The following is a 15,563-nucleotide window of genomic DNA, read 5'->3' on the forward strand; positions in this document are numbered from 1 at the left end:
TTGTATATCTTATCATTAGGTCATTACAATTTTTTATAAAATTGATCCTTTATATTTACTAGCATACATAATTAATAGTTCCTGACATCTGTTTATTATATTCATGAATGTGCATTCAGTGATTTAAAATTTTAAAGATTTAATTTTCAGTGTTTTATACATTGCATCATTTCAGTTATTGATCAGCTAGACTTGTTTTTTACTATCTTTTGATCTTTTTTTTCATAATTTTTGTTTAGGTTTATTAAGAGTCATTTGAGTTTATAGGGCACGGAAAATGATTAATGCCCCAACTATTTTTTTATATTTTATTTCTAATTTACGTGGCATCAATTTATTTCACTAGTTTTTTTTTTTTTTTTTACTTGTAGAGTCAAACGTATGAAGGGCATGTAAGTTGAAAAGGAAAAGTTAGAAGAAAAAGTTTGGGTAAATAACATCTTCCTAGTATAATTTAGGAGATTTATAAGTTTATGATTAATTTCTAACGAATGTAACTGCTATGTGTGCAGTAACATTAAATTATGCAATGGTAATGCGTGTAACTGTCATGAATGACATATGCGAGCAACCTATAATTACCACAAAAAAAAAAAATTGTTTCATGCTTTGTGGATAAGAAAAATATGAGTAAAGACGTAGCTATAGTTAAATATCTCTTACTAATAGGCTCCTTCTATTGAGGTATACCTCAACTTATTTATGTTGAGGTATACTCTATTGTGGCCCACCCGAGTCGTTTTGTGTCAATTCGAATCGTTCAATTTTTACATCACCATTGATAGATCATCATTGGAAAAAATTAACTAAATCGGAAATCATTTGCCTATATAACTTGGATCAAATAAATGGACGAATCAAATATTTTCGATGAAACCGTTCATTTGTTTGGTTAAAGTTAAATAGGCAAATGATTTCCGATTTAGCTAATTTTTTGCAAGGAGGATCTATCAATGAAGATGATCTTTGCAAACAGTTCGGATCGACACAAAACGACTTGTGTGGGCCCCAACAAGGTCATACCTCAACATAAATAAGTTGAGGTATACCTCAATAGAAAGAGCCTGCTCTTACTAATATCTTAAGAGGTTCGTTATATATACAGGGTGACATTCTGTTATTTGGTAGTATGCAATTTAAAATGTTTATACTGTTAAACTGTTATGAATTTCGACCATATATTAATAACAATCAATATATATAATCATTGGTCTTGATTTAGAGAGTGGCAACACAAATTTTTTAATCTTATTCCACAATAAGGTCATTTAATTTGACTATACATACATGAATACTGTAAAGCTTACAATTTGTTCATATATTGATAATAATGTAATATCTAGAACTCTCGAGTGTCTTGTGTGCGATCCAACTTTTTGTGGCGTGGCCCGTGAGCTCAAGTGGGAGTGTGGGTTGTACTCCAATGCTTGCAGCTAAAGCAATGGACAATTTCAATCAATGTACGTGGTTTTTCATATCGTCTGAAATCAGATTTATAATTTTTTATTGTGATTTTCAAAAAATGATATTATATATTACATCAGTGTGCTCAATTACAAAAATATAATTATGGTGAGCGGAAGAATCCACACGTTTAAGAAAAACCACTAACAATTTTAGCAAGACTTTCAAAGCTAAAACAGTAAAACATAATTTAATCGAATAAATTTGATTTGCAAATCCCCAAACATATATAGTTTAAGAAACCTCCAACAGCCCCTTGTCCAAACAGTAAACGAAACTAATAGGACACAACTCTTGTCTGAAAGTTCCCAATATATAAATCATTGTGGGAGAGCTGAAAAGATCGTGAGTATTTTAAAATAATAAAGAATGATTTTGGATCCGGTGCCTCATTTTGATCATGTTTAAATTAAGACTAATTTCAATTATATTAATATGTGGTTTATATATTTTAATTATACTAATACTTAGACTGGTACAATTTAATTATATAAATATGCAAAAAAAAAAAATTATATAAATATGCAACCATTGACACTGTTATAAAATAATATACAATTGCTTAAAATGAGAATTTGCAAACACACACTCCACAATATATGGCAATTTTTTCCTTTGCTTATCAAGACAACCATTGACCACCAAAAATTTCCACTATGACAACAATGGCTCATGAGCTCAAAACTATTATGTAATTGCTGAAGGATGGGTTTAAAACCCCACCACCCCCCAACAAAAACGTGAGAATGTAATAATATAAGTGATATCTATATGCATTCAACTGTTCAAATTAGCTTTGAGTCTGAAAACGGATGAGATCCTAATTAATTCAATAATTAAAATATTAACCAAAATGAGAAGCATAATAGCTGCATAATTTATTAATTTTTTTAAAAAAGAACTTGTATTTTAATCTCTCATTATCATAAGTGAACGTGATTCATACCCTTATTAACAATAAGGAAATCTAGGTAAAGACCAAAATTTAAAGTAATCACAGTATAACAGGCAGTGCCAGAAATTAACACCCAAATTAAAGCTTTGGTCATCATCTAAAAAAGCTTGATGTTTCTACGCGCTTGTCATCATCCTCCCAATTTTTACTCAAATCAATCACCAACTGTAACACTGTGTTTGCTCATTTCTTGTAGCTGTAAACTTGCAATCGAGTCCGCAATCATGGGTCACGCGCCTTAGCTTTCAAAACAAATAAAATTCACCCACTAAAATAAAATTTGGAGAAATATTATGTGTGATTGTAATATTATGTGACATAATAATATAATATTATTAATTTACTTAAATTATAAAATGTGTATAATTATTAATTTTCAAAATCTTAAATTCTAAATAATACTCGTAAAATGATTTACGGAAAACTTTTTGCCCAAGTTAAACTTTGCACTCTCTGAGAAGAAAAACAAAAACAAAGTCAAAGGAGAAAAATAAAGTGAGTGAGAGTCTGGAAGAGCGCGTGAATCACGTTCAGAAATTAAAATAAATAATATTATAAACCTAGCCTACATAGGAATTGTGGTGTGCGTGGGTGTGGGCTTTTAGGGTCTTTCAGACATTTATAAAAGGCGTGAAAGGTTGTGGTCTGGTATCAAATTTCATTCAACCGCGTCACAATTTAGACAGAGACCCACTCCTCACTCACCCAGACACCCACAATACCAATCTTTCTCACCCCTCCTACTCTTATTCATTGGGTTTTGGTTCTTCAACTTCTTCTAGCTCTTGCAAAACACAAAATCTGCTGATCGAATGGAGAACATGATGGGTCTTCTCAGACTTCACATCCAAAGAGGAGTGAACCTTGCTGTCAGAGATATGAGAAGCAGTGACCCTTATGTTGTTGTCAAAATGGGCAAACAGGTAATTTTCCTTTCTTTATGGTCTTTAGTTTCTGGTTTTGTTTTTTGGTTACTTTTCTTCATCCAATTGGACCTCTGGGTTTCTGGGTTTTGGTTAATTTTTCTTCAAATTTAGAGTGTAGATGACCGTACTTTGGATTACTAATGGTAAAATCACTGGGTGTTTGAATTGGTGTAGTCTGAAGCATTTAGGTTGTTTTTATTTATTTAAAATTGATTAGTATTTGGTTTAAGCCATGCCTTCTGGAAGCTTCTTAATTATTTGATCCTTTTCCTTGGCTTTAATCATTGTTGTTTTTAATAAAAAAAAATCAGCCAGACAAAACAGGGTGCTTTTTATTTTTCTTTCACTGTGAAGAAAATTAAATCAATGTATTTGAATCTGGTGGTAATGTGGACTATTTGCTTTGTTAGTTGTATCTGCTCCACTGGAATGAAAAGGACTTCCAATAAGACTCATTAACTATGTTACCAGAAAATTAGAAAGAAAAAAAAAAAAAAAATAGGACACACATTACTATTCCCACCTCTAGTTTATCCTTTGTGCTCCAAAATTATATTCTATTATTTTTAAAGTATTCAAACAAAAAAAGCTTATATGGAGGTGTGAGGATTTGATTGCCCCATTGAAAATTACTAAAAGTTTGTTATATGGTTCTCCACCCAATGACTTTTTAATTTTGTCTTTTGGATTAGAAATACTTGTGATTTCAAATATCTAAATGCTGTCTCAGAGATTGCAAACATCTGGACCTAATTAAATTGCATATTAGCAAAGAAAACTATTTTTTGAATCAGATAACATGCATTTTGTTGCTTGATAATTTTAGCTTCTGATGCTTGTTCATGTCAACTTCTAGTTTATTAAACCTGGCTACTTTCTGATGCAGAAGTTGAGGACTCGAGTGGTAAAGAGGAATTTGAGTCCTGAGTGGAATGAGAAGTTGACTCTTTCTGTTGTAGATCCAAATCTTCCAATCAAACTTGTAAGTAGTATATTTGAATCCTGAGTGGGATGAGAAATTGTCTCTTTTGTGAAATGGGCTTTAATTAATGATAATTTTCATTCAATGTGTTTGGTGCAGTTTGTGTATGACAGAGATACGTTTAGTTTTGATGATGCAATGGGGGATGCAGAGTTTGATATTGGTCCATTTATTACAGTCTTGAAGATGCGCTTAGATTTGGAAGGCCTCCCAGATGGAACCATAATTACAAAAACACAACCAAGTAGGAAAAACTGCCTTGCTGAAGAGAGCTGCATTGTCTGGTCCAAGGGCAAAGTTGTCCAATCCATGGCCCTCAGACTCAGAAATGTGGAGTGTGGGGAAGTGGAACTCCAGTTGGAGTGGATTCATGTTCCTAGTTCTAAGGGTTTATAGAAGACTGCATCTAGTCTTTCTCTCCTTGTATAGTTGCACCTACTTGGTTTCCTCATTTGATTCTTTGGTTCCTATGCAGATGTCAAAGTTTAGGAGTGCTATCCTCCCATGTATTGCTATCAATCATTCAATCATATGGGATGTGAGAAAACTGATTTTGACAGATTGATCTTCATTCATTTGTAAAGTGCTATTATTTGATTCTTTTTCTATCCATCATACATTCTTGCAAACAAATTATAATTGTGTGTGAAGGTGTTAAGCACTAGTTCTATATTGATTGATTGTGCTTAAAGTGTGTAATGAGGCTATACATAGTCATTTTTTATCTCCAATTTTTCTTTGTTAATTGAAGATCAATGGATCTGTTTTATCTCCAATTTTTCTTTGTTAATTGTTTGAGTTTTTTATTTTTTTTAAGGGAATGGGTATGGATGTAGGTGGGTGAAGGAGGAGGGGGAGGAAGAAGAAGTGGGTCGGGTTGGAAGCTGCTGGAAAGTTTTAGTTGTTTATATTTTTTTAGTTTTTAATATTTTTGTGATTTTTAAATGATTTTGTTACTCACGTGACATTATTAATTCATATGGTAAAAATGTGGCATTCACATCATTAAAAAAGTCTAGTTAGCAAAAGCCACGCATACCCTTAATTGACAGACGTGTATTTTTCAAGTTAAATATTAATTTGGGTGCATTTTTGAAAAAAAATTTATTCATAGACTTAGTTGAAATGACCTATATAGTTAAGTATTTATATTGAACTTATGCTTTTTCTTTTTTTGTCCAAATAAACTTTCAAACATACGATTGAAATTAGAAGGAATCATAATGCTAAGACCTTGTTTGTTTTATCATAATGTGAGAATGAGAATAGCCATTATATATCCATGAATGGAATGGTATTGAGATTTCCATTCAAGCGTTTCGAACAACTATGAAATCGAAGTTAAGAAATGATTTGCCATTCCCATTTTCGTAATTGGTAAATCTCGAAATGGAATGAAAAAACATAATAATTTTCTAAAAATTTATTTTTATTATAAAAGAAAACATTTTTCAAATACTAACAAATATATATTTTAACATTATACTGTCATACATTAAAATTGAAAAAGAAAAAAATTCAAACTAATTTGTTCGAATGCTTCTTTAGATTGGAGTTTGATATTTTAGTCAAAAAAATGCTTTATTCATATAAGAGGAGAACAACATATATTAAAATAGAGAAGAACAAAAAATATTAAAATTAGAGAGGAGCCCACTTGCTTTTCTCAAGCTTCTCGCTTTCCATAATGGCAGTAAGCCATAACTGAGGAGTTTAATGCTCTCCTGAAAAATAAGACTTGGTCACTTGTTCCACCTTCTCCTCACCAGAATGCTGTTGTCAAGTCTACAACCATTCACATTGTTCTTAGCCTTATCGTCAACTATAGTTGGTTTATTCGTCAATTGGATGTCAAAAATGTGTTCCTTCATGGGTTCTTGGATGAAGACATATATATGTGTTCCTTAAATAATGTGTAAAAAACGTTAGAAACTCCCTTAACAGAACCTTTGCTACCTTGCTTCTAATTTCTCTTGGTCACAGGTCAGAGGAAAAGGTTTTCCTCTTAGGGTTCTACACTACCCAGCGCCTTTGGGTTTGAGAAAAAGAAGAGAGGGAGAGATGATGATTTTTCTGTGGTTTCTTGGAAGAGTAGGTCTAATTTAAGAGGGAGAGAGTGTCTGAACTCTCTAAAGAAAACGAAGGGTCTTCTCTGCGTGTGTTGTGTTTTGGGGTGTGTGTGCGCGCGCTAATGATGAGTATTTTAAACACTCATAAGTTCTTTCTTTCTAGGTCTGGCCCAAGTTCCTATAGCCCATATGATTTGAGCCTATAAAGCCTTTTCCCTAATTGAGAAGTCCTAGGTTGATCTATTATTATTATTTTTTTCTCATTTTTTAAAAACCCTTCAAGTCCAGCCTAACCATTAAAATAAAAGGTTAAATAAACATATGCTCATTGCACATAACTCCTTTTGTGCCGTGAAACCCTTTGGTTACAAACACATGTTTATTTATTTTTTGTTGAAGTTTAAATAAGCATAACTCGAACTTTAGAAAATCACACACAAACTAAGCAAAAATTAACAACAAAATAAGATAAGTTGAAATCAAGAACTTGTAGCCCTAGCACCTTAATTACAAGTTCCAAAAAGTAGTACAAGGCTAACTAACTAACTATAGGGTTAGTAGCTTTACAATAGGGTACCTGTGGGAAAATATGTTCACGGCTCGAATTTAAATTAGTAGCCTAATTAACCAAACGAAATTTGGGGCTGAACCCATTGAAAGAATTTAACTTTGGGTTTATGTAAACCCTATCATGTTGGAAAGCCTAGGTGTAGCTGTGTTTATCCACGTGATTAAATGAAATGGGAACGTGGGCGTGGAAGGCAAGAAACTCCGCGTGGATATGGGGATGGTAGATGCCTGGAGGGAATTAATTGCGCATCACTCCGTAAGTTTTATCCTTAAGAAATCATTGATTATAAATACAGAACCAGAGTCATTCAAAAGGTGGGCAATCCAAGCATTGAGTATTTTTTGGCATGTATCCCACCATGCTATTCAAAAATAAATCAAGATTAGACAACAAACAATGAGCGTAGTTAGAAAATCTGATGATACACAATCTGATTCCAAACTTTATCACACCTGTAGGCCAAATTATTCTTTCTTGAAGATTTTGGGTCCAATAGTTGACGACATATGTGGGAACTCCTAGAACAAATGTCGTTCATCAACATAATGACATGGATCAGACTTGGCTGGTGCAGCCCGAGATCTCCTACTACTATTGTTCAGTAGCAAAATTTGGGTGCATGGCTCCCAAGGAGCTGGGGATGCACCTCCGTACATAAAGAAAATACTGGGTGAACTCCGCAAAACTAGACGAATAGCCGAAGAAGCGTTGAAGAAAGTTAGAGAATTTGAAAGACAGCAAGACGAAGGCAATAGGTGTGTAAAGAAGAAGAAACGAATGAAAGAACCTAGGAGGATCTTCAACTGAGGCAAGTTCAGACGAAATGAAGGACGCCAGAAGCCATGGTGGAGATGGTTCCGGCCCTTCCGGGCATGGAATTCAGAAGAGACCTATACAAATGTTGATCCTCTCGACGTCTCCTTCGTGTCTGTGTACTTATTTTGAGCCATTTGTGATTCGAATCCGATTTTCCTATTTTGTAGCCACGGCTACTGTAGCTCCGCCTTGTGTGGCGGCGTTTTGGTCGGTTTTCTTCGTTGTTCTGACTCTTCGGAACCTCCAGAAGCTTCTCCTGGTCCGGTGGTGAGTTTTGTGGCATTTTCTGTGTTGTTTGGGGGCTGGGCAGCCACCGTGTGTGATGGTTACCGCCCATTTCGGTCGTTTAAGGGCCCATTTGTATTTCTGGTTTGTGAATTTGTTGGTTGTCTGGTCTTAACAGGTACTCGGGAAATCTTTTTTCCTATGCTGTTATGCTGTCGGATTTGATATCCAAGCAAAAGAGCCAAGAAGGGCATTTCGGTCTTTTCACGTGGTTAGACTGTAAGTGAAATTAGATAGAGTGTTGACTTGCTTGTTTGTATGCATTTGTTTGCTAGGATTTGGTTTGGTTAGGACTTGGTAAGTCTAGACTTGAATCTTGATGATGAAATTGATGGTGATTATGCATTGAGGTTGTTTATTAGGATGTGAATGATTGAGATTGAGATAAATAGTTGACGATTAGGCAATTGATTTTGCCAGAGTGATTATTATTATTATTGGTGGAGTTTATTGTAAATTGAGGAATTTTGACTATCTTGATGCTCGGATTATTGGTGATGAATTATTATGTGATTAAGTAAATATTTGTTATTATTGTGGATTATTTTTTAGTATGAAAATTGAGGAAATTATTGAGGTTAGTTAATTAAGCTTTTCACTCATACGAGCTCTAGTGAGCTTACCGGGTTATTTTTTTGAATGATCCGGTGTACCATGGATATTGTGCAGTGTGGTTTTTACTTTGTAGGTTAAGCAGGCTGAGGAAGCAGTGAGGAGAAGACGAGGCAGTGAGACTTAGGAGTTTTATTTAATTGTTTTTACACAATGTTTCGTTTAAATGTTTTTGGTAAAATTGTATTTACTTACGTTGTTGTGCATGGCTCAAAAGAAAGAGAAAACATATTTTAAAAGTTTGATGTTTCAGTGTTTTTATGGGCCCAAGGTTCAGAGCGTTACAGTTCTGCTTTTTGAGAATCTGGCTCTCTTGTTGCTTGTAGGTGGTTATGAAGGAGTGGAAGTTATAAGTCTAGAAGGAGGCATAATTTGGCATGTATGTATATGTAGTGATGATTATATATGTATGTATGTATATATGTATGTATATGTAGTGATGATTCTCCTGCTAGCTAATTTGGCATGTACTATTAGATTCAATCGGGACCCTTGTATTATGTATATTGCAGTGGACATTCAAACATGATTCCATGTGATTAATGCCCTTGATTGATTGTTTGATGTTTTACTAATACTGAGCCTCTCTAGCTCTCTTTATGCAACGAAGATTAAACCACTTGAAAGTGAGAAGTACAGCTAGTGTTTTAATTCCAACTGCTGGAGTGTTTTAATCCTCGACCTAACAATGCATTCTTGGTTATTTAGTTACTCACTAGAGCCCTATTCTCTGTGTATATATTCTAACCCATTTTCAAAAGCTTACTCATCTGACCCTTTACTCCGTTTGTTACTTTATTCTTTGTAATAGGCTATGCTTGTGCATCCTGATAAAAATATGGGACTTCAATGTGCATATGAGGTAATTAAACATAAAGCGCCGTTAAACATTCAACGCGCCCTTCAAAGCCTCTTTAGAATCGACGAGCTCGACTGTGGCGCTTATGGCCACCTCATCCAGCACTGCACGGACCGCCGCCTGGTCCTCCTGGGCAAGCAGCTCCACGCGCGCCTCGTTCTCTTCTCAGTCAACCCCGGAAACTTCCTGGCCTCAAAGCTCATCACTTTCTACTCCAAAACCAACCACCCCAACCAAGCCCGCAAGGTGTTCGACCAAATTCCCGACAAAACCGCTTTCTCCTGGAACGCTCTGCTCATTGGGTATTCCCTTAACAACATGCACGCCGACACCCTAAAGCTGTTTTCAGCTATGATGTCTTCGTGTTTGGCTCAAGTGAAGCCCGATAATTTTACTGTTACATGTGTGTTGAAGGCGTTGGGCGCTTTGCTTTCTGGTTCGAGATTGGCTAAGGAGGCTCATTGTTTTGTTCTGCGCTGCGGGTTTGATTCGGATGTCTTTGTTGTGAACTCTCTGATTACTTACTACTCGAGATGTGATGAGGTTGGGTTGGCAAGAGCTTTGTTTGATAGGATGCTGGACAGAGATATTGTTTCGTGGAATGCGATGATTGCCGGGTATTCTCAGGCGGGGTATTATGAAGAGTGTAAAGAATTGTATAGGGAGATGTTAGGCTTTGAGAGGTTGAGGCCCGATAAGTTGACAGTAGTTAGTGTCTTGCAGGCATGTACACAATCCAATGATCTTATACTTGGCATGGAGGTTCATCAATTTGTGAATGAGAGTCAGATTGAGATGGATGTTTTGCTTTGTAATGCTATCATGGGGTTATATGCAAGATGTGGTAGCTTCGATTATGCTGAAGAGTTATTTCGTGAAATGAGTAAAAAGGATGAGATTACTTATGGCTCATTAATTTCGGGGTACATGTTTCACGGATTTGTTGACAAAGCGGTGGATATTTTTCGAGAACATAAGAGCCCAAGATTAAGTGCTTGGAATTCTGTGATTTCGGGTCTGGTTCAGAACAACCGGCATGAAGTTGCCTTAGAATTAGTTCGTGAAATGCAGGCATGTGGTTTCAAGCCAAATACCGTGACATTGTCAAGTGTTCTTCCTGCAATATCGTATTTCTCAAATCTGAAAGTAGGGAAAGAAATTCATGCTTACACTGTTCGAAACAATTTTGATTGGAATATATATGTTGCAACTGCTATTATTGATACTTATGCAAAGTCAGGGTTTCTTCACGGGGCACAACGAGTTTTTGATCAATCTAAAAGTAAGAGCTTGATCATTTGGACAGCAGTAATCTCAGCTTATGCAGTTCATGGAGATGCTGATATGTCTCTTGGCCTTTTTTATGAGATGCTGAATAGTGGGATTCAGCCAGACCAAGTAACATTTACAGCAGTGTTAACAGCTTGTGCTCATTCAGGAGTGGTAGATGAAGCTTGGAAAATCTTTGATTCCATGTTTCCAAAATATGGCATTCAGCCCTCAGTTGAGCATTATGCGTGCATGGTAGGCGTTCTTAGCCGAGCTGGGAGACTCACTGAGGCGGCAGAATTTATTCATAAAATGCCAATGGAGCCAAGTGCTAAAGTTTGGGGTGCATTACTTAATGGGGCTTCTGTTTCTCGGGATGTTGAATTGGGAAAGTTTGTCTGTGATCGTTTATTTCAGATTGAGCCTGATAATACAGGGAACTACATCATTATGGCAAATTTATATTCACAAGCTGGGAGATGGGAAGAAGCTGATAAGGTCAGGGAAAGAATGAAATATGTTGGGTTGAAAAAGATACCTGGCACTAGCTGGATTGAAACAAGTGATGGATTGCAAAGCTTTATAGCAAGGGATGCATCAAATGGAAGAGCTGAAGAGATTTATGAAATACTGGAAGGATTGTTGGGGTTGATGAAAGAAAAAGGGTATGTTTTGGAGGATGAAATAGATGAGGAGAGTGTTAATGGTTGAGCCCAGCTCATTTCTGGAGGAATTATACAAAAATGGAATTGGATAAGGGCATTTAGTTTTACCACTGTGGCTTTCATTGTTTTGCTGAGACTCCAAGAAATAGCCTGTTTATTGAAAATGCCCCTAAATAAGCTTCATTCATCTTGTATTTGAGGAGTTGGTGCGAGAAAATTTTCCAAAATTGGGTTTGTATACTTCTAATATCTGCTACGCTAATCATTTTATTTTGTGGTTCTTTACTTTACATGAAGCGGTGCAGTAATTTTTTTTTTTTTTCTTTCATTCCTTCTATGCTTATTATGGCAGTGAATCATCTGGATTACTTGGGAGTCCAGGTGGCATGGATCATTGGACCTTGGTTCCTTTCCATTTTTGTAAATATGATTCCTTGGGAAAGTGGTGAGATTTATGTGCCTTGTGCTTTCTGTTATTTAAATAACCGTTTTCTTTAGTCAAGTTTCAAGATTGACTTTGATTTTTGTTATAAAATATCTACCTTCTTATTACTTCCTTGATCTTTAGTTATTAGAGTTTGGGATGTTCTCCTGTTTGAAGGAAATTATGTTATGCTATTTCGAACAGCACTAGCATTGATGGAGCTATATGGTACTCTGCTGTAGTGTTACTAAATCACAAGTTCATAACAGACATGATTTTATCCTTTTTTCAATTGCATCCAAAGAAATGTAATTTTATTATTTATATGTTCCTGCAGGTCCTGCATTAATTACCACTAAAGATGCTGGGGATGCTATTATTTTGTTTCAGTCCCTTGATGGCTCAACATTTGATGGCAGCCAGCTTGTTTTGACTGCCTGTATGGGTTTTTTGGCTATAAATGAAACTAGATTGCAAGAGTTGAGGGATAAGCATCGGCCAACTGTATTAGCAGTAGTTGAGGAAAGATCTAAAAGAGGTCAGGGTTGGAAGGATTCCAAAGGGATTGCATCTAAGCTGTATAGCTTTAAGCATGATTCCAAATGTATAAATAATAATATGTTATGTTTGCCTATTATGTCATTTTGAAGAAATTTGTACTATTGTTTGAAAGATCGTGATGTTTCACAGTTTCCTCAGTGCAACATCCTCCTCAGCAATTCAAAGATTATTGATGAAATAGGTATTTGGGATCAGTCGACACAATATATCCCTCAAGTTGTTGCATTATGTTCAATCATCTACTCTAATTTATTGTTCTGACATCAATGCTATGATCTACAGATTGATATTTTGGAGTGAAGGATAAATTCTAGGGTTATCTTCAAATTCTAGGGTTACAGATTGACATCAAGTTGCGACACAATTTTGAGGCCCTTGTCAACGGTTAGGATGAATTGTGACATTTATCCTTTTTGTTACCAAGGTGAGAGAGTTGTAACCTCAAGCTACCTTGTCACAATTTATCCTAACCGTAGTAAGTGATTGCATCCAACGGCCTCAAAATTTTCACAATTTGTAACAAAAAAAAGGGGACATGGATCCTAATCCTAATGAAAATTCTTTTCAAGTTTGTCTTAGTTTCCTCTCCAGTGTATCTAGTTGAACCAATTCACTTAATTTAGTTGGGTAGCCATCATCTGGTCATCCAACAATGTAAAAATTGTTTTATCTTCTCTTTGAGATAGTGTTGGCATTTCCAAGTATAATATTTTCCCTTCCCTTCTTAAATTCATATCCTTGCAGGTTTACACATTTACTCATGGTCCTGCAGGTGGAGCAGTTGGGAAAGAGGTGGCTGAGCTACGGCAAGCCCTTTCCGATAAGACAGAGCAAGAGGCTGCAATGCTTAAGGTTTAATTTTCTTGTTGTTTTCTCCTTTGTTTGGGGACGGAGGGGAGGTAAGATGATCTCTACTTTTTGTTATGTTTAGGTCTTGATGTTGGTAGAGCAAGAGCAAAAGGTAACTGAAGATGCCCGAATAAGTGCTGAGCAAGAAGCAGCAGCAGCTCAGAAACAAGCAGTTCATGTGCTTCAGGTCCCTTTTTCTCTTTGATGTCCTGGTATATTAATGTGCTCATGGGATGTATCTTATCTATTTTTTGAATCCCTCTCCTAACATTTTGGAAATTAAATGAGGCCTATTGAAAATTCAGTTTTTATTAGGATACATATGCTTGACCAATGAGTCATGTAATATGATTAAATTGCGCTCTGTCATTTTCTCCTGGATATAGTATTCTATATCAATATTTTGTATTCTTAACAACATTTGGTCTTTCTTCAATTCAACACTTAGTTGCCTAACTTGCCTTTTGGTGCCAGATGCCTGAACCATCTCAGCACTCTCTGCACTTCCACTTATAGTGGGAGTTTCTCCTATATTCTTTTTGATAGCTCAATTACTTTTTTTTTTTCTTCCTGATTTTGACATCTTGATCTTGTTTATTTTATAATTCACATTTCACACAGTAGTTCCTTGTCGTTTTCTGAATTCACACAGTAGTTCTTTTTTGTTTTCTGACTTTCCTTGCAGTTATTAATCAAAGGATATTGTTCCCCATTTATAATAATTTTTGGAACATGCACCATTTCCTTATATTATTAGTTTTCTAAGAAACCCACATCTTTATGTAAAATTGGATGACTGCAAATATGCTTAACTGAGGCAGCTGAATCTATTTTTTTGGCAGGTTGTTTCATTTCCTTGTCTTGGTATTGGGGACTCATCAAACTCCAGATCTCACAATCTGGATGTCACTTTTTCCATCTTTTACAACATGAATAAATCTATTTCTCAACAGAATAGCATATATGCAGGAAAAATATGACAAAGCTATGTCTTCACTTACTGAGATGTAAAAGAGGGTAAAAGTGGCAGAATCAATGTTGGAGGCTACATTGCAATATGAATCTGGCCAAGCTAAAGCGCTATCTTCTCCACGGTACATGAAAATCTGCATCTCTGCTTCTAGAATGAGCTCTATGATGGTTTTCTGTACAATATACAGTCCCAAATATTGTATCTATTTGTGCATAATCCCATTTAGGTTTAACGATGAGATTCTCAATCACAATCATCTCTCCCGTATACATTTGTCTGTGATAAATAATATAACTGCTCTTTCATTGGTTGTGTTAGTGACCATGTGCTTCTGTGGTAGTAACTTATCAAGGTGATCTGCTTTGTAGGGCTGTGCAGGGCCCAACACAGGCAAACTCCACAAGAAAGGGTCTTCTGCCGTCCGGACTTGGTTGGCGTGACAGAAATAAGGTATATATAATTGTACATTTTAATGCCGATTGCTAAGTGACTGTCATGTTTAGACCAATTGTCCAGTTGAGTCGAGGGTTTTAGGGCTTTCTGATGTACTCCTAAGCAGTAACCAGTGCATTCAGATACAGTTTGAAGTGCATTTCCTACTATTCTCTAACCCATGCATGCTTCTAAACCTATTCTGATTTTTTGTTTGTAAGCCTTTCTCGTTTAACAGGGATCCAATGAACACAGACAGAGCAGGACATGTAGTGTGAAAATTTGATTGACACTGATGCCACCCCAATTTTTACTAGATGTCTTCGCTCTGCCCACTTTCCTCTTTGTATTTATATACTGGTGGTTGAGGGAGCCATCAATTAGTAAACTTGATAGTTTTAATGGTGGGTTCGGTTCACCCCTAGACAGTCAAATTGTAAAGCATATTAGTTTTTATTGTTTATTAGTCATTTATTTACAATAACCAGTCACTAGAACATTCTTTTTATCAATATCTCCATTAGGCATTTACAATAACAAATCAGCAACCAAACAAACATAAATATGTAATATGTAAGAAATATGTAAACAAGGCTATGAGCAAAAGGAATATTAATTGAGTTCATAGCATGTTCTCAAAGGAGTACATCTTATCATTCAACCCCAAAAGGCAGTTAACACCTCAGCAATGTTGATGCAATTCGATAAAAGCATTTATTACAGCGTCATAAACACCTTCGCTATGTGCTTCCCGCAAATTTGCTAGTACCCACTCACTATCATCAATCACATACTGCACACCCACCCTAGCATCCAACACATTTAAGTATTGAATCAAACACATTTAAATG

General features: G+C 35.7%; 2 protein-coding genes across 7 annotated transcripts; both read left to right on the forward strand.

Annotated features, from left to right (window-relative positions):
• Nucleotides 1-3,075: 3,075 nt before the first annotated feature.
• On the forward strand, nt 3,076-4,933 carry LOC147286387 (protein C2-DOMAIN ABA-RELATED 1-like). The gene is made up of 3 exons (XM_086239588.1): nt 3,076-3,342; nt 4,232-4,327; nt 4,427-4,933. The coding sequence occupies exons 1-3, from the start codon at nt 3,232-3,234 to the stop codon at nt 4,721-4,723; spliced, it is 504 nt and encodes a 167-aa protein (XP_086095714.1). The 5' UTR covers nt 3,076-3,231; the 3' UTR covers nt 4,724-4,933.
• A 3,895-nt stretch (nt 4,934-8,828) lies between these two features.
• Nucleotides 8,829-15,220, forward strand: LOC147286388 (pentatricopeptide repeat-containing protein At2g37310-like). Of its 6 annotated transcripts, XM_086242663.1 has the most exons (9): nt 8,829-9,059; nt 9,492-11,704; nt 11,826-11,918; nt 12,235-12,639; nt 13,231-13,310; nt 13,390-13,494; nt 14,150-14,401; nt 14,649-14,730; nt 14,951-15,220. In XM_086242663.1, exons 1-2 carry the CDS (start codon nt 8,847-8,849, stop codon nt 11,517-11,519), a joined length of 2,241 nt encoding a protein of 746 aa, XP_086098789.1. In that variant the 5' UTR covers nt 8,829-8,846; the 3' UTR covers nt 11,520-11,704; nt 11,826-11,918; nt 12,235-12,639; nt 13,231-13,310; nt 13,390-13,494; nt 14,150-14,401; nt 14,649-14,730; nt 14,951-15,220. The 6 variants fall into 6 exon arrangements, with proteins under 6 accessions (XP_086098789.1, XP_086098788.1, XP_086098786.1 ...); XM_086242662.1 differs by adding an exon at nt 12,042-12,125 and having other exon boundaries at nt 12,235-13,494; XM_086242660.1 differs by having other exon boundaries at nt 12,235-13,310.
• The last annotated feature ends 343 nt before the right edge of the window (nt 15,221-15,563 follow it).

This window comes from Dryas octopetala, chromosome 4, assembly GCF_963921425.1.
Source record: "Dryas octopetala chromosome 4, drDryOcto1.1, whole genome shotgun sequence".
NCBI lineage: Eukaryota > Viridiplantae > Streptophyta > Magnoliopsida > Rosales > Rosaceae > Dryas > Dryas octopetala.

What these genes read in the sequence shown, in the direction of transcription:
- LOC147286388 (XM_086242662.1), top strand. Translation starts at nt 8,847, where the DNA reads ATGTTTTTGGTAAAATTGTATTTACTTACGTTGTTGTGCATGGCTCAA. An exon ending in AAGGAGGCATAATTTGGCAT is followed by an intron (nt 9,060 to 9,491) that starts GTATGTATATGT and finishes TCTTTGTAATAG; the next exon opens with GCTATGCTTGTGCATCCTGA.
- LOC147286387 (XM_086239588.1), top strand. Translation starts at nt 3,232, where the DNA reads ATGGAGAACATGATGGGTCTTCTCAGACTTCACATCCAAAGAGGAGTG. An exon ending in TTGTCAAAATGGGCAAACAG is followed by an intron (nt 3,343 to 4,231) that starts GTAATTTTCCTT and finishes TTTCTGATGCAG; the next exon opens with AAGTTGAGGACTCGAGTGGT. An exon ending in CAAATCTTCCAATCAAACTT is followed by an intron (nt 4,328 to 4,426) that starts GTAAGTAGTATA and finishes TGTTTGGTGCAG; the next exon opens with TTTGTGTATGACAGAGATAC.